The sequence below is a fragment of the Opisthocomus hoazin genome, chromosome 4 (genome assembly GCF_030867145.1).
Source record: "Opisthocomus hoazin isolate bOpiHoa1 chromosome 4, bOpiHoa1.hap1, whole genome shotgun sequence".
Classification (NCBI taxonomy): Eukaryota; Metazoa; Chordata; class Aves; order Opisthocomiformes; family Opisthocomidae; genus Opisthocomus; species Opisthocomus hoazin.
Window position 1 is genome coordinate 2520479 of NC_134417.1, and position 27179 is coordinate 2547657.

The 27179-nt window shown below is 46.7% G+C and overlaps 1 protein-coding gene across 1 annotated transcript in view; it reads left to right on the forward strand.

The window, feature by feature from the left end:
* The window catches only part of ARHGEF4 (Rho guanine nucleotide exchange factor 4), a 187946-nt gene that overhangs the window by 54519 nt on the left and 106248 nt on the right, over positions 1-27179 (forward strand). The window contains exons 2-4 of the mRNA XM_075417576.1: positions 2758-7173; positions 10279-10605; positions 17126-17255. Of these exons, the coding sequence (XP_075273691.1) occupies positions 2758-7173; positions 10279-10605; positions 17126-17255 (4873 nt within the window). The remainder of the gene's footprint in view (positions 1-2757; positions 7174-10278; positions 10606-17125; positions 17256-27179) is intronic.

Genomic DNA, 27179 nt, shown 5'->3' on the forward strand with positions numbered 1-27179 from the left:
AATACCCATTAAAAACAAATAACGAATTGGGGGAGGAGGGTGCCGCAGTACAAATACCCTGACATAGCTGTGTTTGGAATGATAGATGGACTGTAAGGGATCTCTGCCCGAATTTTTTTGTAATTTAATTCGCATTTATCCTTGGGGATGGTTGGGCATCTTCATTACTTTGTTCTTTCTTGCCTGAGCAGTTTTTATCTGAGTTTATTGCCATCTGTAAAGCTGTGTTCAGAACACTGTTGAAGAGGCAGTGCTGTTACTGCCGAACAGCTGCTGCTGTACTCACTGCTGTGTGAGCCAACTGCTCACAGCTTACGCTGCTCCATCAGTATCTGAAATCCTAGGCTGCTGCTTGAACGCTGGGCACTTCTGTCCTGGTGATAGTGGGGTCTGACATTATTAAAGGACCTCAATTACATGTATCACTGATTGCACACAGTAAAGGACACGTTGCTCTGCTGGTTACGCGTCTCATGTTGCATTTATAGTGCAATTTGGTCAGGTTTAATGGTGTGAAAGTCATTTTTGGACTTGTTTTGAAGCTCTGAATCCTCCCCTTCCCTCCTCCATGCAATTTGTATTTTCCTTCTTCTGTCAAGAGAAAATACCAATCTTGTTATTGAGACTCCCTTTTGGAAATAGCCCTAATGCCTTCCCTTTTCCATTTTACCCCCTATGCTCTGGAGTCTAGAATCAGAAACTGTGACATATCCTTTGATATGATTTGGAATTTGGCTTCTCATATGAGGACTCACACTCCCACTGTGACAAAGCACCCTGGTGAAGGTGACACACAACTCAGGCTGAGGGACCTTGTGTTCTGGTTTGACGGCTCCCAGTCGCTTGTGGGGTGTTTTGGTTCTTTTTTTAGAAATGCCTTACATTGTTTATTATCTCAGTTTTCAGATTTTGAAACGTGCTGATCATTCTTGTGATGATTGTTATCAAAACTTGGTTAAAGAGCCATCCAGCATTAGGGTTAAAGGTTGCTATTTATATTTATATAGCTTCTCATTCTAGATATTAATGGGCTGAGGCTGGAATTGGCTAAATATCTTTGTTGGGTACATTTGTAGAACTTCTGACAACGGCTGTACCTGAAGCTGACAGACAGCAGGTACTATTTTTACCTCAGCAATGCTTGCCCTGTTTTCATTTTTCTATTTGAAACTCGAGAATTATCCAGACTTCTTTCTGATCGTTAAAGAAAAAGATGGCTGAGACTCTCCCAGGGCAGCTGTCTGGGACAAAGACATTTCCTAATATTGACAGTGTGGTTCTGATCTTTCTGGTCTCAGCCCCTGATTTGAATGTGCTCTAGTAACTCATATATATAGTGCTCCTGGTATAAGCCTTCTGCAAAATCATAGAATCATAGAATAGTTTGGGTTGGAAAGGTGCTTTAAAGGCCATCTGGCCCAACCCACCTGCAATGAACAGGGACATCTTCAACTGGGTCAGGTTGCTCAGAGCCCCGTCCAACCTGGCCTGGAATGTTTCCAGGGATGGGGCATCGACCACCTCTCTCGGCAACCTCTGCCAGGGTTTCACCACCCTCATATAAAAAATTTCATCCTTGTGTCTAGTCGGAATCTGCCCTCTTTTAGTTGAAAGCCATTACCCCTTGTCCTATCGCAACAGGCCCTGCTAAAAAGCCTCTCCCCATCTTTCTTAGAAGCCCCCTTCAAGCACTGGAAGGCCCCCGCAGTGAGGTCTCCCTGCAGCCTTCTCTTCCCCAGGCTGAGCAGCCCCAGCTCTCCCAGCCTTTCCTCCCAGCAGAGGGGTTCCAGCCCTCGGATCATTGCTGGGGCCTCCTCTGGCCCCGCTCCAGCAGCTCCAGCTCTGTCCTGTGCCCCAGAGCTGGATGCAGGACTGCCGGGGGGGTCTCAGCAGAGCGGGGCAGAGGGGCAGAATCCCCCCCCCTCGCCCTGTGCCCACGCTGCTGGGGATGCAGCCCAGGGCACGGTTGGCCTTCTGGGCTGCGAGCACACATTGGTGGCTCATGTCCAGCTTTTCATCCCCCAGCACCCCCAAGTCCCTCTCGGCAGGGCTGCTCTCCATCCCTTCGTCCCCCAGCCTGTGTTGGTAGTGGGGGTTGCCCCGACCCAGGTGCGGGACCCTGCACTTGGCCTCATTGAACCTCATGAGGTTCACACAGGCCAACTTCTCCAGCTTGTCCAGCTCTCTGGATGGCATCCAAATCATCATCATGAGATCTAGATCACCATCATCAAATTGAGATCAAAGACTTTTCACTTTTGGTTCAGGATTTGGTATGGGTAGTATTCTGTTGTTCTAGTGCGAAACTGTTCTGCATATATTTATGTCACATTTCTGTAATTTGGACAGTAACAATTACTTCCCAGGTTTATGGCATAAACCTCCTCCTCAGATTTGAAGATGGATTCATTAGAGTTTTTAGATCTACTGTCAAGATATGATTTCCATTTGACTTACTTGAATGTGAAATGTGTGTTAGTACTGGGCCATGAAAGATATGGCCAAAAGTAAAATTTTGCCCTCTGCATAAGTACATATTAAAATGAAAAAAAAAAAATTAAGAAACATTAAGAAACAGAAAGTAAGAAAAAAAAAGACCTCACATCCATCAATAAGTAAAATATCAAGTATAACTTCCAAAGACATCAGTGTGTGTTGAATTAGTTGTGTTCCTAAGTCCCTTTTCTAATAATAATTAATGCTACCCTGCTGCTGTGGGAAATCATTATTAAACCATGCCTTTCTGTTTATTCGTAGACCCCAGAGCCGGTTGAAAATTACATCAGTGAAGGAGAGTTTGAAGATGATCTGAGTTCTACCCCGAGCACGATAGAGCTGGAGATACGTGGATCCAGCCAAGAAACAGATGAAGATTATTTCGAGACCCTGTCCCATCAGAGTGGATCTTTGTCGGATGTGAAAACTGAGCCTTATGAGAGTGCATCAGATACAGAATCTGTTTCCAGTGATGTAACTGGGGAAACTTGCTTGGATTCAAACTGCCTTTTTACTGACAAAAAATATCTGTGCTGTAGTCTTCCTAAAGCAAAGGCAGCAGCAACCCTCCATGAACTGAAGTGCTTAAGGCAACCAGAATTTAGCCAGCAGGTGTGGTTAGAAGTGTCCTCCAAAATAAAAGCAGCACGAAGCAAAACTGAATTTTGCATACAAACTGTGAAGTCAGAAGGTGAAGAACTGGGTGATGAAGAGCTAATATTAACTCGTGATATTTCCAACACAGAGAACCAAGTCAGTGAAGAGGGCAGTACATCACCGACAAATAGAAAGTTTGTAGCAGTATTGCAAAATAAAGCTGAGTTTGAAAGCAGTAACGTGCGGTTCTGTACCAGCTCAGTACCTGCAGAAGATGATGTTACAAGACAGACAGAACATGCTGCAGTATTAAGCATTGCTTGTTGCAAAGCAAACTCAGAAAGCTGTTTGACTTTTCCTGAGGTACAGCAATTTTCCTCCCGGTCAGATGCAGCGTCAAGCTGTAGTTTGCCTAATCTTCATTTTGAAACAAATGGACCGAACTGGAAAAGTTACACTGAGCCGTCTGACCATAAGTGTGAATTAGATTCTATGTCCAGCATAAAATGCAGCAGGAGGAACTCAGTTGACAGTGAGGAAACTACAGGTAAAAGGATAAACCATGGAAGTACAGAGGCCATGTTGACATCAGATTCATTCTTTTACCAGAGCTGCTTCAAACCAGAATCTCAGCCACCACTCAGAAGGTCAGAGATTACAGAAAGTAAGACATGGCGCAGCGTACCTGAAAATATCAGTGCTCAAAGCAAGACAGAATGCGTGGGGAGCTGTACTCATCTGACAGACAAATTTAGATGGTCATGTTCCAGAATACATCTTCAAGGGCTGGATTTTGAATACACTTGGAAAAACTTAGGAAAGGCGCCTGCAAGCCCTGAAAAGGCAAGAAAATTAGAGGGCAAATTTGGTATAAAAAGATCTCTTAATACTGATGTAGACTCAAATGAGCGTCGGCTTTCTCAACCAGCAGGCCCTCCCCACTGTGTTGATTATTATTTGCACTCCAAACCACAGACGTGTGGCCTTAGCCCAGAAGCACTAGGTACATGTGCTGATAGTTTATCTTCTACAGAGGTTGATGCTTGTGAGTGTAGTCCGAAACAAAAGGAGACTTCATCTGCCCTGGACTGTGAGCCAGTGATCATACGTGCTGAGGAACTTATAAAAAGTGACCAGTACAAAGCCGAAAAAGCTCTGGAAGCAGACCGATTCCCTTGTGATATTGATGTTGAATCTGGCATTGGTGACACCGAGAACCTAGCAGCTTGTCATGTAGGTTTTCCTGCTGTTGTGGGAAATGGAGGTTGTGATTGTTCTGTAAGCTGTATTTCCACTGGTAGAACACAGCAGAAGAGTTCAAAGGACAATGGCCTTGAATCTGAACTGTCAGGTATGGAGGTCATGGTAGGGGAAGGATGGGTAGATGATTCTTCTCACCTTGACTTCGGTTGGAAAGTCCTGGAAACCACATTGCAAGCAGATGGTGGTAACACTGAGGTAGAGTGCAGAGAGTCAACGCAGCAAAGTACAGGTGCCTTAAGGAATCACTCTGAGCTAGTAACAAATCAACATCCTACTCATAAAGGAAAGGATGAAGACAATGTCTTTGCTGCTGACATGACTCCCAGATCAGATAATATAAGCCAGGGAAGGCGCTTAATGACGCTTCCAGAGTTAAGGCCTGCCCTAATTATACTGTCTGTAGAGGAGGGAGGATTACAGCCCAAGACACTGAGTGATAACCTTCCTGCTGAAGTGGCAACTGGAACACTGAGAAATGTGGTGAACCAGGATTTGATGTCTCCTCATACCGTCAGCAAAGCTTGTGATGAGCCAGAGAGAGTTCTGAGTGAAAGCTGTAGCTATGAAGAACAAATTCAGGCCACCCACCCCATTCCTGGTAGTGCAGAGGTGCTCCCTGGTAAGGATACAGCTGAAGAAAAACCACAAGTTTCACAAGAGAACAGAGAGAAAACAGATGCAGTTTCATCCTTAGGGTTCACCTGCAGTAGTTCCACGGTAACGGCTGCAGAAGTGGAATCTGGGAGCGTTACGGTACCACTGGGCCGTGACAAACTCACTGCAGAGAATCAGGCAGATCAGTGTGAAGAAGCGCTCTTAAAATCACATAGCGGAAGTGGTGGTGTGGTCCCTGAGGAAGAGCCTTGCAGAACAAAGGCTGGTTTTGAATTAGAGACAGAACAGTTCAGAAAGTCACAGGCTGAAACAAGAGATGACCAGGTGTCTCGGGAAGAGGAATCCAAAGCACATCGAGGCGGAGAGGAAGGCTTGTATGAAACCAGTGCAGTAACACTGGAAACGTGCAGTGTCAGCAATTTGTGTCAGGGAGATGGTGCTGATGTTGACCTTCAGGGGCCCAGCATCATCTGTGAACAAGCAGTAGGCAGGCAAGGAACTGAAGGCTGTAATGGCTCGAAGGAACAAACAGGCACTTGTGAAGAACCTTCTCCGAGCGAAGGAAAGGAGGGCTTTCCTGCAGGAGACACAGCGAGCCCTGGCAAAGACAGCACACTGAATCTGGATGTGTCTGATGTCTTTAACTATTCAGTGAAAAGGGAGACCCATAATACTGGCGTGCTGGGCCTGGATGCTATAAGTACCTGCAGCACGAACAGCGAGGAGATGGATGAGAACTCGTTCCACGTCCTGGGAAGTAACAACAGTCTCTACAAAGCTGGGCAAAAGCCAACAAAGAATGGGAATAGTGGAAAAGCTTCCAGGTTTTTAGTATTCTCAAAAATGACATCTTTCAGGAAAACTAAGCCTGCCACAGCAGAAAACCTGGGAAGCAGCAGCTTCTCTGGCAGCAAGGTAAAGATAGAAGAACTGGATGCTGGGAAGGAGGATGAAGACACTGAAAGTTTGCAGTCTTTCAAAAGTTCTTCATCTGGTTCAGCCTTCCACAGGAAGGAAAGCTACGCTTCTGAGTACTCTGACGATGATGATTTATTCTATGAGAGACCTCCAGGATTATTCCACAGAATGAGCCTGAGGAAGGCTTCTGGCTCTGGTCGGATACTGATGGAAGATGTAGATACAAATTCAATTTCTCCCACGCTGGCTGCTGTCAAATATGCAGACCAACAAGTTTCAGGTTCATCTGAAAACAATGACAGTGAACCTGTGGAATACTCTGGGATTAGAAAATCATTCCCTGAAAATGAATACAAAAGAAACAAAACCCCCGAGGGTAAGAAGTTCAGGACGAGGTTGGCCTTGGCACACAAATCCCTCTCGAGCTTATTTGAATCCAAATCTCCAGAAAAGGAAAATACTGAGCAAAGCTCAAGAGTATCACTGAAAAATGAAAAGGAGAAAGCCAAACTTCGCCAGAGCGCCTGGAAAGCTTTTCTAAAAAGCAAGGAGGCAGATGGACTAAAAAGGCCTGTCTTAGCAAGTTTATCACCAACACAGGAGAGTCTTGGTGCAACCAGAGGCCATGTAATGAGGACAACATCACTAGAGCGACAGGATAGTTCCAATGGACACACACTTTTTAAAACAGAAACAGCTAATGGCTCCTCAACAGACACCAACTATTTTGACACCTCTGTGGAGCCTGTTGATGTCTCTTCACCTGCAGGTGTGTGGAGAAAACGAATACAGTCCCATGGTCTGAGCATCAGATACTCACAGAGTTCAGACTGTGACGAACAACAGGAGGCCCTGAGCAACAGTTTGAATACTTCTCTAGAGGAGTACTGGATGAAATCTCCATTTAGCCCCACTGACTTGCAGTTGCCATTCAGTCAGTCAAGTCCGTCGTGTCCCCAGCTCTCAAATTCTGATGGTAAAGACATGCCTTGTAGGCCCATGAGTCCTAAACCGCAGAGTCCGCGATCCACTGCTCAACACAAGAGCTTCCGTTATCCCGGGAGGATGTGTGCCACTTCGATGATCTCTCTTGGAAACAGCTCTGCAGCTGAAAGCACTTCAGAGGCTCCTGAGAGACCAAAGACGCTGAAACCCAGAGGTAGTCTCTTACTTTCTGTACACTCGCTGGACAACGAATACCAGAGGGATGACAGTGGCATAAGCAGTCAGTCCCAGATCAGCTTAAACACAGCTTCTTCCATTAGTGACATTCTCCGAGATGAGGTGAGTTGTTGTCTGGGAATGACCAGGTGGTGGTTTGGTTTGCAGAGTCTTTTATTTCAATATGGTTTAGGGATTCCAGTGAAACTCTTTAATGGCTTAATAAACACAACAGTTAGATGGGTGCATAAATACTCCTCTTTGTCTCAGGCAGTACCACTCAATAATTCTGTTTCTGCTCAAGACCATATGAAGTGATGCACTCTTTAAGGGAGGATTTACCACAGAATTCTAAAGGAATGGAGTCACCACAACACCGCTAATGCAGAATATGCCTCAGTCAGATTACACAGACACCACCCTGTGTTCAACTCCAGTTTGTTAGCTGGGTTTTACCACTCTTAAGATAAGCCAGAATCAAGCCTTGTGACTGGTGTCTAGTGAAGAAGTTTCTCAAAGTGAAAGGCAACACAGAAATCAATTCCCCTTGCTAGCAGTCACTTCTAGGAAGTAAAATCTTTTTGTTTAGACAATGAGAAACTGTCTTTCAAAGCACCATGAGACTTTTGCAGACCCGTAACTACCCTTTGGTTGTGACTAGGAGTCCTTTTGTACCTTTTCTACAGCAAACAGAACAAACCCGTGGACTCAGGGTCTCCTTTTGATGCTTTATTGTATTCTGCTCCTGGTAACACATTAATTTCCTTCTGATGGGCTGGATCTCACAGAAAAGATTGTATCTTCAGTGAGGATTTCTTCATTGGCTGAGGCCTTTAAAAGCAGAGTCTTCCTCTGTCAGTAGGCTTTTAATCCCAGAGAGGATTTCCCAAGTTGTAAGTGGCTGGGATCTTACGAATCCCTTTCACTGGCTAAGCACAAACCACCGGAGTGACTGAGATTGATCTGTTGGCCGAAATCTGGTTTGATCATGCTACTTTTTCCATATTGCTGATGATGAGTTTTCATGTTAAGAAATGGGCAAAATAATTTTGTTGAGCAGATTTTCAGAAGTGGCACTTGAGAGGGGGTATGAGATTCTGCGTACCCCAAGCAGACGTTTTTTGGAGAGTTCATGAATCTGGAACTGCTTGGATCAGTTCTGCAGCTGAGGGCTGGTTGTGTTCAACTCAAATGAGCCTTCGCATCTAGAAAAGAGTGGAGAGATGAGGCATGTGTAAAGCCTTGAATAGGCAAGCCCACATCCAAATGTAACCATTGGGAGCAAATAAATAATTGCCTTCATTGATTGCTAGATTAAATTATTTAAAGAAAAACACGAAAAATCTAAATGGTATCTAAGCCATATAAAACCGGTTTATTTTTTCTGATTCTTCTGGAGGCTGCAGAATATGATATCTGAAATTGGATAAATGCAGCTGGAGCCTAGAAATTAGTGTAAATTTCACAGCTTTCAGGACAAAACATCTAATCTATTAAAACAGACAGGGCTTTTATTTATTTCCATTTTCATGACATTGTGAAGTGAAGTGGAACTGCACCCTGGGCTTTTGGAAGTGAAGTTTTTTTTTCAGGAATCTGTGAAAACACAGCAGAGGCATTGGGCAAAGTATATTTGCAGTTTTAAGTCTTTCCGACATAATTATCATATAATCACTAAGGATGGTCTTCCTTTTGTACGTTGCTAAGTAAAAAGGTCAGAAGCTTAAGTTCAACCGTGGATTTGAAGAAAAGTCCTTTTCTGTTCCACATCAGTAAAGACATTAATGCTAAACCAATGCGTAACTGTGAAGTTCCTTGAGCTCACCTCCCAGTGTGCCCTCCACCGTGGGGATACGTATATATTCCCCCAGCCAGGTATTTTTCCAGTGGTATCTGCTTTATCCGTGTTATAGTGCTGTCCCAAACTGCAATGGGGCAGCTCGACCCTGGCACCTCTGGCTCCCACACCGGTAAGTCACCCTGCTTAGCGCAGAGCAGCCCCTCGCTCGTTACTGCTAACGGTTAACGTTCTCCAAGTTCTCCAGGACAGAGATTTTATGCTGAAAAAAGCAAGACAGAACAACTACCAGTTTGCTCATGTGGCAGGGCTTTCATTTCGTATGTAATTAATCTGACTGTTTGTGGCATTATTTTATTTACATAATTGTGTTACCCAGCAGGCAAGAGCACACTGTCCTAATATGTCCCATGTCTGGAATCCGTGCGAGTTCTCCTCCTTGCTCCTCTCTAATACGATGGGGTTAGGCACAGAATACCAGCAGGATACACCTTCCTTTTTGCATAGCATCTAGAAGTGCTTCTAGACTGGCATCTCTTGCCACTGGCAAAGATGAATTGATCTGGGATTGTTGGTTAATCGAGAGTAGTTAGGAAGTGCCTGCAGTGGTTTAAGAGTTTTTTTATTTAGCTTCTTCACATGAACTGTGAGAAACTGGAAAAATACTGTTGTCAGGACACAACACTTTCTTGGCATGAAAAGAGACTCCTGAGGTCATTCATTCCTCAACGTTGTTATCTCCCACCTTAAATATTATTGATTCCAACACTGATGCTACCTGGAGTGGTAGTTAGATGCCTCAGGGCACACTTAGTTTCAAGTTGTTCCACTATAAAAGCTGTAATTTTGTGCAACCACTCGTTAAAAGCAAATGAGAGTGAAGTGCAAAGCTGTGCAATTCCCCGCTCGCGGCCCAACATCAAGCAAAGCAAATGGATAGCACGAAGAGCAGATCAGGAACACATCAGACCTGCAGGCATCTAGGATGGCTTTTCACATTGTATAACTGACGTACAGTTGGAAAAGCACAGACAGACAGGACTGGTCATTATTCCATTTTCAGAGACACTGTCTTTGTAAATAATAGGATACAGACAGAGTGACCTAAATCCCAGGAGTAACGTTATTGTAACACGCTATCTAGGATGAGGATGAAAAGGGCTTTGTCCTGTGCAGAGGGAGCATGTATTACACTCGCAAAAGGTAGCAGAGCACTGCTTCAGGGCACAGGCTCTGGAGAGCCTGATGGAGAGAGCTGAGTGAGTAGACAGGCTGGTTTCAGCCACCCGGTACTCTTGGGAAAGCATTTTCTTCTGAACAGTTCTGGGGCGAGACAACTGAGCTTTGCCACCTTCTGTTCAAACTGATTTGATGCAAACAAAATTTCCAGCCAACAAACCCTGTGTTTTCACCTGCTGTTTGTGAAACAGGAGTCTAAACAGCCATGTCAAATACCACCCGAAAAGAGGCCAAGTGAGAAATGGGTTCCCCATCGCAAAAGGAGGGCCCCCCAGGTCCCACCATCCCCACGCCCTATCTCCACCCTGGAGAGCAAAGCCTGGAGGCTTGCCTTCCCTGCTCCAGATGAAAAAGCTAAGGAGACTCCAGAGAGGAGGAGGAAGAGACCTAAACCCCTCTATAAGTGCTTCAGCTTCGATGATGTTTGGATGGAGAGGAACCAAAAAAGGAAGCTAGAGAAGGAGACACAGCCAGAGAGAGGGATTCAATTGCGACACCTCCCAGAGGACCAGTTAAAAGTAAGAAACCGAACAGCATCCTCCTCATTCTCTGGCACTGTCTGCCGCTCTGCTCCGGCTGCTTCTTTCTACTGTCGTCATATTCCTGTCCTTGCGCTTTGCCTGGCACCAGTTCTGTCTGATTTTCTTTGGGCCCAGTAGTCTGCAGAGACTGGTTAAACACTCCACCGGTCCGTGAGTGATGATCTCTAAAGGTAGTGGGTTTTTTAGTCTCTGGAAGTGAGCAGTTCTTGCCCCGTGCCGTGTCAGACGATAGGATGCGAGAGCGTCAGATTGCTCTGTCAGCTGAAAGATAGGGAGGGCAGGGAGCAAATCAAAGTTGCCTTAAATCAATATAAATTGAACGAATGAAATCTCATTCCCTGCCCTGTGGCCCTGTAACGAGGGACTTCGGAACTAGACTTCCCTTGTATCCGAGGCCAGCTCCATGCTTCCCACTGAGGCAAATTCCTGCTGTGAAGCCCTCAAGAGAGCATTGCCGTTGGAGTTCTAGCTATTAGTATGCTCCTCTCAACCAGGGGAGAGTTTCAGATCCGCATTATGATTGCTTGTGACCAACTTTGTGGCTGTTGTGACTCACACTGGTGGCATCTGTTACTCTTGGATCCAGAGCTAAGGTCTGCTCCCCTCAGGGAGAGCCATGAATCTGTATCCAAGAGCTAAATTTAGCCTTCATACATAAAAAAAAGAACTTCTTGGGAAAAAGGACATGAGACAGAGGGACACTCTATGCAGCATCTGATGATAATATGGAGGAAGCTTCTGAGCAGACTCGAAATCAAGTAGCAGATATTCAAATAGAAGCTTTCCTCAGGGTTTTCTGGTTTGGTCTGTTGTATGGATTTGTTTCCGTTTCTCTCTGTTGTCCCGGTTGCCTGTTTCTGGCTGCTCTTACATCAAAATGATGATTTTGGGCTACAAAGATGATGAGGGGACTGGAGCATCTGTTCTACGAGGAAAGGCTGAGGGAGCTGGGCTTGTTCAGCCTGGAGAAGAGAAGGCTGAGAGGGGACCTTAGAAATGCTTACAAATATCTGCAGGGTGGGGGTCAGGAGGACGGGGCCAGACTCTGTTCAGTGGTGCCCAGCGACAGGACAAGGGGCAACGGGCACAAACTGAAGCAGAGGAAGCTCCAGCTGAACCCGAGGAAGAACTTCTTCCCTCTGAGGGTGACGGAGCCCTGGCCCAGGCTGCCCAGGGAGGCTGTGGAGTCTCCTTCTCTGGAGATATTCCAGCCCCGCCTGGCCGCGGTGCTGTGCAGCCTGCTCTGGGTGACCCTGCTTGGGCAGGGGGTTGGACTGGGTGACCCACAGAGGTCCCAACTCTGAACTGTCTGGGATTTGTTTGAGGGGAGCTGAGTCCCCAGTCCTGTCACCACTTCAGCATGTGCTTGAGCTTGTGTGCACAAATAGTTCTGGGGGTGGCGAGGGGCAAACATTCACCTGACACAGCTCAGCTTGTCCACTCTGGCTTGCTGGGGGTCACCCTGCTGCCTCATACCTGTCTGCCTGGGAGAGCCTCCCGCCAAAGGCCACGGACACCCTGGCCAACTCCAGAAACAGGGTTTCTGAAAAACTGCTCACTTTCCCCCAGCAAAGGGGCTAAAAATCCATGGTATTTTGTATTTGTAGGGGTCTTCAAAACAGAATGTTGCCAGTTGATGCCTGGGTGAGCGCTGGGCATGATACTGTGGTGTGTTGCCTACTCTCAGGTTGGTGAGGACACTTCCCTGGCTCAGCCCCACTACTACCTATGTGCTGAAAACAATGAGTCATGTTCCTGAGCCATAAGTGTATGTTAAGATTTTAAAAATTTAAAAATAATTTAATTGTGTTACTTTTCTACCTTGTTCTGAGTGCTTAGTACCACGTGGGCATGAAGCAAGCTAGGGAAAATGAATCCCTGGCTTACATAGGCTCCGTGATAAACAGAAGCCAGAAAAATATGTTAAAAATGCTGCTTACAATTCCTTGATGGGCACAGATAGTGATGGAAATGCAGCCCACGCTGCAGGGTGCGTTGGCGAGCACGGAGACCATTAGTGCTTCTAAGAGGAGCGACCAGTTACCTCAACAGCTTCCCCTCGAGCCAGCAGGTTCCACAGCTTGGGTGCCTTCTGCTTTGCTGATTGCACCTTTTGGTGCTGCCTGAAAACAGCTTCTCCTTTAAGCAGCTCCACCCTTATTTTCTGGTGCAAACCTCAAAAGCTCTAAATTGTGATCAGCTGTGTGATGCCTGGCAGCTGCCCCGTGCCCCTGGGGCACCCTCCCTCAGCATCACCTGCCTGCGGGCCTTAAGGGCCCCAGGGAGCTTGCTGGCTCATTCTCCTTTGGGTAGCAGAGGTGAGTAGAAGGTATCTAGTAGCACGTAGGTAGATTTGGCTTTTACTGGTTTTGTAGGTTTAAGTGTGTTATGTAGATTTTGACACTTTATCTCTGTGGGCAGGCCAAGAGAGCACAGTGCTAAGTTTTATTGAGAGAACTGTTGGGATTCAAGGGCTGTTTCTTGTCTGCCCATATAACTGCATTTCTCAGCCTGTTTTTTTAATTTATAATAGTCATCATGTAGTTTCTTTTTCCTATTGTGTTTTATTCTGTCTTTTCAGTGCTCTGTTTCTGTAATAATGCTGGCTTATTCACACTAGCGAGCGTGGTGGGAGTGCTGTCACAAGCTGCAGTGTTTGAGGGCGTTTTAGAAGGACGCCAAATCCCTTTTTATAAGGAGAAACAAATTATCACAAAAGAAGGTTTGTAAGATTGTTGTTTTGTGACTGGAACAAGGCAACTGAATGAGGCTTTGGAGGTCTGAAATGGCGAGTCTGATGCTTTCAGACACATGGCTGCCTTGGGATGTGTGGCTTCAGTTATGGCAAGTTGTATTGTGTTAAGTCAAGATCAGGTCAGCATCCGAGGTGATGTAATGGTGCAATATTGTGGAAAGAACTTAACGGGTCAGACCAGGGAGGAACAGAAAACAAATGGTTGATTTTCAAGTGCTGATTTCTGGTACTACCCTGTCATTCAGATCAACGTACACAAATGAACGTAGTGGTAGTAAGAAGCTGTTCTGAAGGCTGGCAGTTGGGATTCAGAGGGAGATGGACAAACAGTCAAGAAACTACCTTTAAACTGAAGCAATAACCACTTGAAACACCAGTCTGAAACAATTCTATATACTGGTCTTTGTTTTGCTCAGGTGCAGTAAGCTGCTCATCTGCTTTAAATGGGAATGGTCTGTAAATCCATAGAGTCAAACCTGAGCCTGACCCAGCTGTCCCTTGTATTGAAATGCTACCAGTAACCAGCTGAGCAGCTTCTGATCGTGTACCTTAAAGTGTCAGTGTTTAACTGGTGGTGGCAAGCCTTTGAAGGTAGCACACCCATCTGTCCTCCCCTGCCCTGTCCCCCACAGTGGAAGAAGAGAAGCTCCCGTGGCTGTGGGCGAATCTATTTTCTTTTGCTTGCACGTGGGTTTTGCTGTTCACATGGCGATGGGTTCCAAGATGCAGTTTAGGGTCCCCTTACTTTTTTTTAACGCTGTATAAATTCCCTAGCTGGAGCAGAGACAATGCCCTGAACCACTGATAATATTGTAACGGGGACAGACTCTGTTTTGGGAATTATTTTAGCAAAAATTGTTTTAGTGATGTCTCTGAACTGCCAGTCTGCTCCCATCCTGCCCTCTCCTATTCTGATAAAAAGTTAAAACCTGACTGTGAAGCTTGATGCCTCTCCAGAGGGCAGCAATAGGAGCACAGACCTGACTTCCCCACATGTTTGTTAGAGCACAGTTTCTGCGCTGCCAAATTAGAGAGATTCTGAAAAGGGCCATGGAGGGGCTATACCCAGAGGGGGTATGGTGCGGAGAAAGCTTGCTCTCTTATTTTGGAAGAGAAATGAGAAGCAGTGACAAACAGATCTTCAGCTTATTGTTCTGAATTGACTCCTGGAAATCTGATTTTACCCCATCTGAAAGCAGAGAAAATTAAGTTTTGCTGTGTGCTACCATGGTTATGAGCGCTGTGGGCACCTCAGACCCAATTCAAGAGAGTAATGAACACACTTTGGAGAGGGGATTGAATGAGATAAGCCTCTGCCTGTTGTGCACCTGACAAGGCACAGACGTGTAAGAGGGGTGAATGCCTCTCCCAGGGACTGAACTGCTGTGCATAAGAGCATGGAAAGAACCCCCTGAGCCTACATCAGCAAATGTAAAAGAGAGGGTCTTTACTGTGCTCTGGTTGCTCATTTCCCCTCCCCTCCCTTGTAGGTTGGGGAAAACCCTACCCACAGGTTACTAACATCTTGAGAATACTGCTTCTCCTGACTTTGGGCTGTGCAGCCCTGGCTCTGCTGCTGTAGAAATCAAGTGATGCCTGTACCTGCGATTTGCTCTGATGTCCTGGAGATTAAGAAGAATGAAGCCTGCAGTTTTTATTGTAACAGCCCCAAGGCAATATTCTGCTGCTTAGTCTTAGACAGAACAATAATGCTTTCTATCACCTTTCATGTAAATAACCTGGACTTTACCCTTGGCATTTTCAGAACAGGACCTCAGTAAGTGGCCTGTTTTGCTTGGTGTCGTTGTCACTGGAAGAGCACGTGCTCCCACTGGGGCTTTGCTCTGCCTTTGCTCGACAAACAGGCGCTGCTCAGGTTAATTTGAACAGGGTTCATCCTGTCCCTTGGGAGATGGTGATGTGTGCCAGACTATGGGCTGTGTTCTCCCTGTTTTAGGAAAGCAAGTCCAGGAGGGCTAAAGCAAACCAAGTGCTCACAGCTGCTTGGGCAGCGTGTGGCTATTCAGTGGGCTTCGTTTGCCATTTTGTTTTCGAAGGACGTTTTAACTAATTGCAGTCTTCTAAAGAAGGGACTTCAGCATCAAGGCTAGTCAGCAGCCTTTAGGCTGATGGGACATAGCGTGGGCTGGCAGGGAGAAGGAAAGATTCTGGATAAACTACTGGACCTCAACATCCCAAGCTCTTGGTTGAGTGCAGGGCGGTGATGTTGTAGCTGAATGTCACAGCAGCAAAGGGAAGGGGCAGCAGCATTACAGAGATGAAAAATGGCTACGCCCATGGGAGCAATGCTTACTGACCAGCTGATCTCCCCGTCGCCGATATTTGCTGTGCGCCAGCTGCAGGAGGGATGGGATGGAGAAAAGAGAGAGAAGAAAAAGGGAATAGAAGCATATCAGCTGCAGGAGGGATGGGATGGAGAAAAGAGAGAGAAGAAAAAGGGAATAGAAGCATATCAGCCGCAGGAGGGATGGGATGGAGAAAAGAGAGAGAAGAAAAAAGGAATAGAAGCATATCTGCTTTAGACATTAAGTACTACAAATTTCAGTGTCTTTGACTACAATCTGTATTGCTCATTGTCAGATGATCTATATTCTTGTAGTATCTTGCCAAGTCCCTGATGAAGTAGCAGGGGAATGAATGTTGGTCTCGTTTCCCTGTATCAAGCAGACGTTATTTCTGTTTCAGAGTGGATGAGAGGAGATAGAAAACATTGAAAGTTTCCTGGTGTGGCAAGATTGGCAGAAAATACTGGTTTTGACACAGAAAAGGAGCACAACCTCTTTTACATCTTGGATTTCTTTTTTTTTTTTTTTTTTTTCCCCAAACTTCAAGTGAATGTCTGCATGAAAGAGTGGGTTAATCTGTGGGTGTGTCTTTATGGCAGTGGTTTGTATGATTGTGTAATTTCTTAAAAGAAAATCTTGTATTGATGTTTATTTTAATCCTGACTTACTGAGGCATTAGAGGTCACAAGCTGTACTTATGTATTTATACATTTTCCCCTTTAAACCAGCAAAAATTATTAATTCAATGAGATCTGGCAATGGTATAGGTCTTTCAAAGTTTCATAAAGGGTACCCGCCTGGACAAGGTCCTCTACAGCCTACTGTAGGTGACCCTGCTTGGGCAGGGGGTTGGGCTAGGTGACCCACAGAGGTCCCTTCCAACCCCTACCATTCTGTGATTCTGTAAAATCAATCAGCCAGGTAGAGGAGAGAGCGAGAGATCCTATTTGTACTTATAACTGAAGAGTGTTGTGTTATCCACCTCCTGTATGGCTGGGGACTGGTACCAATAAATCTCGGAGAGGAAAAGCTTTGTTTACACGTTAAATACCAGAACGATAATTATTAGTCATAAAGTTGTAGGAAACAGTTCTGTAACTGAGGCGTGACTTGTCGGGGTGATAGGCTTCCCCCTCCCACTAGACACACTTCCGAGGAAGGAGTGAAACTTTCTGTGGCTGTGGGGTAGTATGCAAAGTAGGAGTCCAGCACCTGGTTATCCACTTCTCCTGCTCTTCTTACCTTGCAGTTTTCCCTGCCATAATGCTGTTTTCTAACCTCTCTAGCCATAATCATCCACGTGTCTACTAATGTACTACTTACGTGAGCAGGCATCAGAGGTGGAAAGAGGTGCTCCGTGATGAATGCTGTGTTTAGTCCTCCAAGGCGTCCGAGTTTAATGTTTGCTGTCTTTGTTTTCCCTCTGTTGTTGCAGGCTGGAAGAAGTCCATCCATCACATCTGCTGTTGCCTTTGACATCCTACCGCTGAAGCTGCATCCGTTTTCCCAGAGCACTCCGACAGGCTTAGACTGCGTGGGCTGGAAACGGCGCATCTCCTCTCCTGGTGTGTAAGCTAGTCTTAGCTGGGCATGAATTATGAGAGAATTAAGCTCTGGTTTATTGAGTATGGAGACTACGTGATAAGCACTCTAACCTATTTATGTTGAATGCTGCATTTGCCTGCTGTAGGTGACCCTGCTTCAGCAGGAGGGTTGGACTAGATGACCCACAGAGGTCCCTTCCAACCCCTACTATTCTGTGATCCCTGTCTGAGCAGAAATCTGCTTTAGAGTTGATTCTTTCATGTGGTTCTCGTATTCTGGTTTGTTTTCTCCCTGAGCGAATAACCAGGGTGCTGTTTAAAGGCACTGGTCAACTTTCCAGTGAAGAAAAGGTCGCTGATGGCGATGATAGTGTGCTTGATGTAGAAACACTGTGTTTGTCTCATGAGAACTCCGTCTCACCTAGGGTGATGTCATATACATCGCGCTCTTGAATTAGGTTTCTGTAGATGAAACAGACTCTCTGCCTTGTATTTGCTGGAGAGCACTATGGTAGGTATGGCGAGGTTCCTCTCAAGTTGCTGATTAGACACTAAAGCAACTAAATGAGCCTCTAGAGGTAGAAGTTTCCTGTACTTTAAATCATCTTACAAAACAAGTATGCTGTATTTTCATGAGGAATGTACATGAAGTATTGTGTCTGCTCCATTTCCAATGACTGACGCTTTCTCAGGATTAAAATGTAAGTTGCACTGATTATTAAACAGTGAGATGTATCTTTGCCAGGTTTTCAAATTCTCCATCTGACAGTGCCTCCCTAAACACTGCCGTTATCCCTATCGTAGTACTTAGGGATGGGATAAGAAAAGCAGACTGCAGAGGAGTTGTTTGGTGGTTAGGCATCTAGCCAGGGAAAGCCAACCTCAGCTGGGTGCCAAGCTGCCATTTCTGCCTCGGAAAGTCTCTTTGTACCATCGATTAAGCACTGCTGGAATTACCTAATTAAGAGACCATAACATTGTGCTAATTACGTCAGAGTTGAATGGTCATAATATTTTGTCAAGCAAAACTGTTGTGCTTTCTGACACTTTGTACAACTCATGCACGGAGTCGTGAGGTTTTGTCCGGAAAGAAGAAACCAAACTACTGATGATCGTGGTGTCAAGAGCCCTGCCTCTGCTCTCAGCACCGAGGGCTTTGATCACTTGCTGTCACGAGCATCTGCTGTTGCCCCAACGCTTGGGACCGGCTCCCTGGCTGAATGAAAAAAGCTGCAGCTTTACCCCTTGGAAATCCCAGATGGAGACCAGTCATTGCCAAGTTGTCTGTGCATCTCCGACATCAGCTGAAACCCTAATGTCACTGTCATAGGAGTAAAGTTTGAGTCACAGCTGATAAAAATTTCATGATAGTTCCCAACTGGGACTTGAGGGAGTTAAAAAAATATATATATATGAATTTTGGAGGGTCAATGGGGGAGTCAGTGTAGATTGACCAGTTGGTAGTGCTGTAGGTCTTTATATGCTGTCTAGAAATGGGGATGAAACCCGAATCATCTATGGTTCACACAGCATTCCTGAGGTAGGTACAAGTGAATTTCATACTATGACCTAAGCCGGAACCTCAGGAATTTCTGTGTAAACATAATAAAACAAATGAAGTGCAGCAGAACCCTTCTTCCACGAGCAAAAACATGCCAGTGGGGGAGAAAACTGATGACGAGAGGAAGTGCTGTAATGCTTCTACCACACTATCTCCATTAGCTGCTGCTGGCAGGCTTCGGGTGAAGGCATTTTGGGGGTGGTGAGTGTGTGCACGTGTCCTTCCTGTGGTAGGATGTGGCTGGGAGGAAAACTGCAAATTACTGAAGCGATACGCTTAAGCTGTTGGATCAATTTTAGGATTGGGCACGTCTCTGAGGCAGCAGTAGTGCAGCAGAATGCCATCCTTGGTTCTTGCACAGCTTTGTTGTGATATCTGTTGCTTTTGGTGGAGCTGTAGGTCATTTAAAAGAAATATAAAATTAAGTGATGAATCCATTTAATTTTAAGGTTCCTAACTCCAAAGCTGCAAATACCTGTATTAATGATCCTAGCCTATGCTTTAGTCATAAAACACACTGGATATGAAAGTGCTGTGCAATATGCAGAGGTACTGTGTAGTTCTACGTTGAAAATATGGATAAAATTCTCACTCCTGAAGTCTGCACCCGGTCACCTTGTGCAGGGAATGCTGCAGCGACTGTGAGGGATGGGGTGTTTCGGAGCCCTCCCTAGTTCTTCGGGTATGAAAAGATGGCTGTCACGATCCCAGCCCAGAAGGTGCCATGCACAGCTATGAGACTTCTGCCATGCACCTACCCATTACCCTCTACTCAGCCCTGGAGAGGCCCCATCTGCAGTGCTGTGTCCAGTTCTGGGCTCCCCAGTTCAAGAAAGATGAGGAGCTACTGGAGAGAGTCCAGCGGAGGGCTACGAGGATGGTGAGGGGACTGGAGCATCTCTCCTACGAGGAGAGGCTGAGGGAGCTGGGCTTGTTCAGCCTGGAGAAGAGAAGGCTGAGAGGGGACCTTAGAAATGCCTCTAAATATCTGCAGGGTGGGGGTCAGGAGGACAGGGCCAGACTCTTTTCAGTGGTGCCCAGTGACAGGACAAGGGGCAATGGGCACAAACTGAGGCATGGGAAGTTCCAGCTGAACCCGAGGAAGAACTTCTTCCCTCTGAGGGTGACGGAGCCCTGGCCCAGGCTGCCCAGGGAGGTTGTGGAGTCTCCTTCTCTGGAGATATTCCAGCCCCGCCTGGACGCGGTGCTGTGCAGCCTGCTCTGGGTGACCCTGCTTGGGCAGGGGGTTGGACTGGGTGACCCACAGAGGTCCCTGCCAACTCCTAACATCCTGGGATTCTGAGGACAAGAGCTTAGCTGGGCACAAATGTACTATTTTAGGTGAGGCTGCCCGTTCCCAACTAGAACATACCATGAGTGCTGGGAGAAGAGCTTAATGAGCACTGTCTGCTGTGCTCGTTAGCTTCCTCTGGCCAGTCACTGGCACTAGAGCATGGAGACATGGTGTTCTCTATCTTTGTGTCATGCTGGGAGAAATGAAGTGGGCTCAGACCCGTCATCTGGATGCCCCAGCAGCTGGGATTGGGCACCCTGTGGTGCTCGTGGTCGCTGATCGGGTTTTGCGGACTGCTTTGCTGTTGCCTCTTCTGCCCGGAGCAGCCACTTGAGAAAGCTGTGAGGGACCAGTAGATGGCTGTAACATCTGCGAAATGAAGAGCTGCGGAGGCAGTGCTGTTCTTTGTGTTCTGCAGAGATCGAATGAGGCTGGAGCCTCCTCCAGAGTAGTATGGAGGCTGAACGTGCCCACCAAAGCGCGTGTGCGCACGCCTGCACTCCCGAGATTAGCAAAGTTAACTGTCCTGTTCAAACACCAGAAATGTTTGAACACTTTGGGAGGACCTTCTGTGCTGCACCACGTGCTTTAGCAGGTCGTACTGATGAATATCAAGTGTCTTTCCTCTTTAGTTGTCTGGTTATGCCCGTGTCTTCATTTATACCTCGCAGTGTGTATCTGTTACTGCTTAGGTTACTGCAGTGTTTGAATAGGCTCAGCTAGAGTGAAAGGCTGCTGTAGGCAACGAGCCACTTCCTGATGTAGATATGGGAAAGCTTTTCTGCATTTTGGCAGCCTCTGAAGATCTTAAGAGACCATTGGACCCAGAAATCACCCCAGGAAAGGGGTGAGAGGGAAGGGCCCAAAACGTACTGGAGGCAGCGGTGGTCGGATAACGCAAGGCTCTGGGTTAAAGCAGTGCACCAGCATGTTTGTCTTCAGGCAGTCTTACCTATCCTCTCCTTCCCCATCTCTCTCCTGAGCCCAATGCCTGTTTATTTGTAACCTGAAGACTTTGCCTAACGCTGGGGATGTCGCTGGGAAGCTGTTTGATGGGCAGTGTCTGCAGCTGTGAGAATGTAGCTACAGCTGGGCTGAAGCTGGGAGATGTGCGGTTCTGGGAGCTACTAGCCCACGGGTCTAGAGCAGAGGGAACTTTCTGGGGCGGTGCTGCCTTCTCTGAGCTTTCCCACAGGGACTTTTCAGCAGGAGGCAGTGATAAGATGACACAGTGACGGACAGACACAGGTAACAGTCTGAGAGTTGGAGGTGTAGTTCCTTGAAGTCCCTGCTCTCGCTGCTTTCTGTGCTTCTTGGCTGGAGACTTTTCCATTCTTATGCCTGTCCTGGTTACCTTCTCCCAGACGTTTCAAGAAGAGTGTGGCCAGCAGGACAAGGGAGGTTCTCCTTCCCCTCTACACTACCCTGGTGAGGCCCCATCTGGAGTACTGTGTCCAGTTCTGGGCTCCCCAGTTCAAGAAGGATGAAGAGCTACTGGAGAGAGTCCAGCGGAGGGCTACGAGGATGGTGAGGGGACTGGAACATCTCCCCTACGAGGAGAGGTTGAGGGAACTGGGCTTGTTCAGCCTGAAGAAGAGAAGGCTGAGAGGGGACCTTATAAATGCCTACAAATATCTGAAGGGTGGGTGTCAGGAGGATGGGGCCAAGCTCTTTTCAGTGGTGCCCAGTGACAGGACAAGGGGTAATGGGCACAAACTGAGGCACAGGAAGTTCCGTCTGAACATGAGGAGGAACTTCTTCTCTCTGAGGGTGACGGAGCACTGGAACAGGCTGCCCAGGGAGGTTGTGGAGTCTCCTTCTCTGGAGATATTCAAGACCCGCCTGGACAAGGTCCTGTGCAGCCTGCTGTAGGTGACCCTGCTTCGGCGGGGGGGTTGGACTGGGTGACCCACAGAGGTCCCTTCCAACCCCTACTATTCTGTGATTCTGTGATTCTGTTTCCTGCGTGCTACCTCTCCGACAACCTGTGAAACTTTTGGATAGGGCCACGCATGTGACCATAACCCTTCAGGGTTTGTCCTATCCTAACAGAGGGAGGAACTTGCAACTAGTGTATTGCAAGATCAGGTTTGTAGCTGTGCTATAACAGATCTTGAGCCTGTGTTCTTCAAAATCATTATTTAAAAGCAGACTAAATCTTTTGGGCAATTTTTCCTGTGTCGTGTCAGATGTAAACATCCTCAGATCTTTCCATTTCTTGCTGTCATCATCAAGAGATGCCCTGGGGTTCCACCGCAGCGCTGGTGTTGGTTATGCCAAACACAGAGGCATGGATTCACTCATGAATCCATGAGAACATGAGTTCTGACTGATGTGTGCTGATGATGACCATGCTGGTGGCCTTGGAAACCTTGCATAAGCAATAAGAATAGACAAGCCAAGTTCTCAAAGGCTGAATCTTTTGTGGATAGTCTGGAAAACGGTGACCGCTCAGTGATACTGAGTTATCCTCTGGCCTCACTGGTATAGCAGAAAGTATTTCTCAGAGGCAAAGGGACTGTTTGTTTACTCAGCGTCACGTGGCCGACTTTCATCTTCTTTTCCCAGCTATAGATGGGCTGTTAAGCTCACACTTGGCGACAGTTAATGTGAAGATGTTTGACAGTCACTGGAGAAATCTATTCAAGAGGGAAAATATTAGCTTAATAACAGGACTTCACTATGTCTTATAAATATTTAGCAGTCCTGTAGTTCAGCAAAATAACAAGCTGAGCTATTTATTCCATTTTTGTCATTTTAGTTCTTGAAGGGACACAGTCAAGAGTGGTTGTGCAAGTCCTCAGAAGAGTATCATTGTAGCTGTAGCATGAAATGTCCATTCCATCCTCATTAACCCATGGAAGTACCATTGAATTGAAATGGCTAAAAAGTAATCGTGTTGCCTACTATATTTCTCACTCTGTCTCTGAATCACAGGAGGATTAGAGCAGCTATATCAACCTTCATTCTGTTTCACCGCAGCCACAGATGTTTGTGCTCTGTGAGGTCTCTGATAACATGTGCTCGCTCAAAGATTTTCATCCAATGTTAAAAGCTAGGCCAGGTGATGGCTGAGTTCCTAAAAATTTGTCTTAGCAGGTTGAGTGGGACTGTGAGTATTAGCTGCCGAGGTGAAAGATTTAGCTTACCAACAAAAAGTTTCTGTGGGGCAAAGAGTGGAAAACAAGAGCCCAGGAGATCCTGAATGATTCTGGCAATTGCTGTTCAAACCTGTGAGACTACAGGAGAGCCCAACAAAGACTAAAAAATCCAGCAGACATTTAGGATCAGGCTGTCCAAGGCTCAGACCAGCTTCACTACCTTGCTCAGGCTGCGCAGCGAGGTGCTTAATCTGTAGCTGGAGTCAGTTGCTGCTACAGCAAATTTAGCTAACTTTAGCTACCTAGTGCCACAGAAGAAAATCTCCATGTAGATTTAAAACTAAATTTACAAACTGAAGCATAGGAAGTTCCGTCTGAACACGAGGAAGAACTTCTTCCCTCTGAGGGTGACGGAGCCCTGGCCCAGGCTGCCCAGGGAGGCTGTGGAGTCTCCTTCTCTGGAGATATTCAAGACCCGCCTGGACAAGGTCCTGTGCAGCCTGCTCTGGGTGACCCTGCTTGGGCAGGGGGGTTGGACTGGGTGACCCACAGAGGTCCCTGCCAACCTCTACCATTCTGTGATTAACAACAACAAAAGAGTCTGCCGTCGGGTGGAAGCCCTCTGTGATGGGTTGCAGTTTTGAACTCTGATAAAATTATCGTGCTTTCCACAACCTGGCTTTGTCGTATTTTTCCTCTCTTGCCATTCGATTAGAAAATACATACGCAGAATATCGCACGCCTCCGTAGCGCCTTCAGCCAGGGTTACAGCGCTGTCGGCTCTTGGCGTTTGCCAGGAGCGTTCGGCCCCGAGAGCGGGAGGGTTGGCGGAGGAGCAGGTGGGGTGATTTCAGCAGGTTGAGGGCAGAGATCTCCCAGGCAAGGGCAGTTGCTACAGAGTCTCTGCAAATAATGTCGGGTTTAGTAGTGCAGTCAAGGAGGGATAGGGGGAGGTGGAGTATCCTTCGCTCTCGTGTACTAAGCGTGGATTTCAAGGAGCAGGGGGAGGATAATTAGGACTGCATTGTAGCCTCTCCTCAGCACCTTTTGTGCCTGAGGAGCTGCACTGTCCTCTTCTCATCGCCCTGTGCTCCACGTCCACAGAACAGCGGCAGTCAGCTGTTAATGCTTAACTTGCCTTCTCCCCCTTGATTATCATCGAGAAGTTTCTCTCCGTTTGTACTGTAACGCAGGCAGTGCTAGGAGGCCCTGGAAGGACCAGATCAATGCGGAAGAGTGGTTCTATTGCAGTCAAATCAAGAACACATTTCCATTTCTGTACTGAGAGGCATTAGAGGAAGATATTTTGGTCTAAGTAGCTACATTCAGAAGATAATTGAAGGAATTTTTTTGTTATGGGCCACAGTGGAAATGTTATTTTTGCCACTACTGCAGAGACTTTTCTTGTAAAGAATAGCTGAAATATTTAAGGACTCAAAAGTTGATTCACAGAATCACAGAATGGTAGGGGTTGGAAGGGACCTCTGTGGGTCATCTAGTCCAACCCCCTGCCGAAGCAGGGTCACCTACAGTAGGTTGTAGAGGACCTCGTCCAGGCGGGTCTTGAATATCTCCAGAGAAGGAGACTCTACAGCCTCCCTGGGCAGCCTGGGCCAGGGCTCCGTCACCCTCAGAGGGAAGAAGTTCTTCCTCATGTTCAGCTGGAACTTCCTCTGCTCCAGTTTGTGCCCATTGCCCCTTGTCCTGTCACTGGGCACCACTGAAAAGAGCTTGACCCCATCCTCCTGACACCCACCCTTCAGATTCAGCATTGTTGGATGCTTTGTAGCAACTTGCAGTGGTGGAGGGCAAAGGTTTTTCCTTTTAAGAAATACTTAGTAAAATAGAAGTCTCACTGAAATAAAATAACCCTGCTATTGCACAGATAATGAGGCAGAGGAGTTACTCTGTCAGAGCAGGCTGCGATGGCCATATAATAACGTGGCTTTATTTACTTTGGACAGAATTACCTTACACAGAAACAGTAAACCAAACATTTTCAATTCTTGCGTGTGAAATCAGGCTCCCAGTTTTGGGTCCAGGTGCCTAGAGCAGGTTGCTGTGTCCCACCTAGGGGCGGCTGTCACCCTCCCACCTGCGCCAGGGGAGCTGAGCTCCTCCTTGCCTGCAGCCCAAACCCCGAGCTGCAGGGTCTCGCCTGGCTGGCTTTGAGCTGACCCGGACACTCTCACACTGAAGCAGTCTAGTTCTGGTTTTACACTTGTTCTGGTGACTAGCATAAGAAGTTTTATAATGTTTTCTGCTGCACGTGGTGCAAACCATGTGGCTACTCTGAAATTATTTTGATAGGTTGATAAATCTGTCCTGGTAAGGCAGATGTTCTAGCAGAGTGGCAGTCCAGAAACGTCCTTTATCGTAAAACCTCTGTGGTGTCGCAAAGCTGCTGTTAAACAGTACAGGTGTTTCTGCACTCTCAGGAAGCTGGTATTCTTTCAGGAACCTTTTCATAGGGACACGCTGAATCACATGTTAGGTAATGAAAAGATAAAACTTTCTAGTCAAAAAGTAGTTAGTGATGCTGTTTCACTTGGGTCTGAGGTCTCTTACAAAGATCACGCACTGAAACAGGGACCATCTCGGGTCTGCAGTCTGGGAGCGGATGCGAAATGATTTTTTAAAACTCCCAGCTGCAGCCTCCTCGGATCTCAGGCTGTGTTTCTCTGGCTTTGATTTCAGTTTGAATTCTTTTTCTGAGGACTTACAAAAATAGTTTTTTAATAGCAGCAGCCGCAGCCAGTCCTAAACATGATTAGTTTGTATGTTAAGTCCTTTCCGAGTTCTCAGGGGAAGCAGATAGCACAAGGTCTCTCTCACTTGGGCATTTTTAACATGCATGATATTCTACTATTCCCACTTAATTATTTTTAATCTGATAGCTCTGCTAAATTAGGAGGATAAATCTCTGTCCCACCCTTGCTTTTTTTTATGCCTTGAAATCGGCTTTAATAAAAACCGGCTGCTAGAAGCTGCCGCGGAGCTGCCACAGAGGGAGCCTCCTTAGTGGACCCCTATGATGTCAGGATGCATCGAGAGGAGCGGAGAGGAGGGTAGGAATCCAGCTCAGTGCTCAGACAGCACTGCCAGGTACCGCTGCCCCGGGAGCAGCTCCCCGGCGCTCGGCCCCTTTCCTCCCCCGGCAGAGCAGAGCCCCTGGCTCTCCCTCTCACCTGCCTGCATGAGGACCCAGCAGTGCCCCAGTGAGTCCAGTGGGGCACACAGTGGGGAAAACTGCAGCAGCAGTGGAAGCTCCGGGCTCTCACCGGGTTCGGATTCGGACAGCAGCGGCGTGGTGTGTGGCGGGGGTGGGATGAGAGGCGTCCTGTCCAGGTACTGGAGCTTGGAGAGTCTTCACTCTGCTACAGGTAAGACACTCTTTTTTTTTTTTTTTTTTTTTTTTTTTTTTTTTTTTTTTAAACAAAAACCTGCTCTGTGATATTGCACTGACCTTGAGAAACCAAATCAAACCTTCTAGAAAAAGTATGTAATTCAGAAATGCTGCCTCTCAGTCTTGAGAAATGACCAGAATATTCAGTGTTTGCTAGTTGTCCCCCCTGCAGACTTACAGCTGAAACAAGATGACACGGACCTTTAATATACTTCTTAGGTCAGAAGGCAAGAAATAGGTTCTTAATGGCTTTGGAAACGGTGCTTAGGCTTCTACCTGATTAAAGCTGTGCTTTCCTTTTGGAACAGCATTTCTTATTCCAGCTTCATTACACAGAGCCCAGCGTCAGAGCTGGCATTTCTCTGTGTAAATGCCAGGGTAGAGTATTGCTGGCTTCAGAACATGTCCAAGCGAGGTGGTGTGCAGCGGGTGAGGGCTAGGTGGGTTTGCACTGCTCTGTGCTGAAAGAGGGGAAAGGCAGTTCCCTCAGCCAGCTGCTCAAGTTTGGTTGCTGTTTTCCCGTCCTTCATTGAATTCCATTTTGAACCAGAGATTTTGGAGGCATGTTCACATAGCCTGGGTC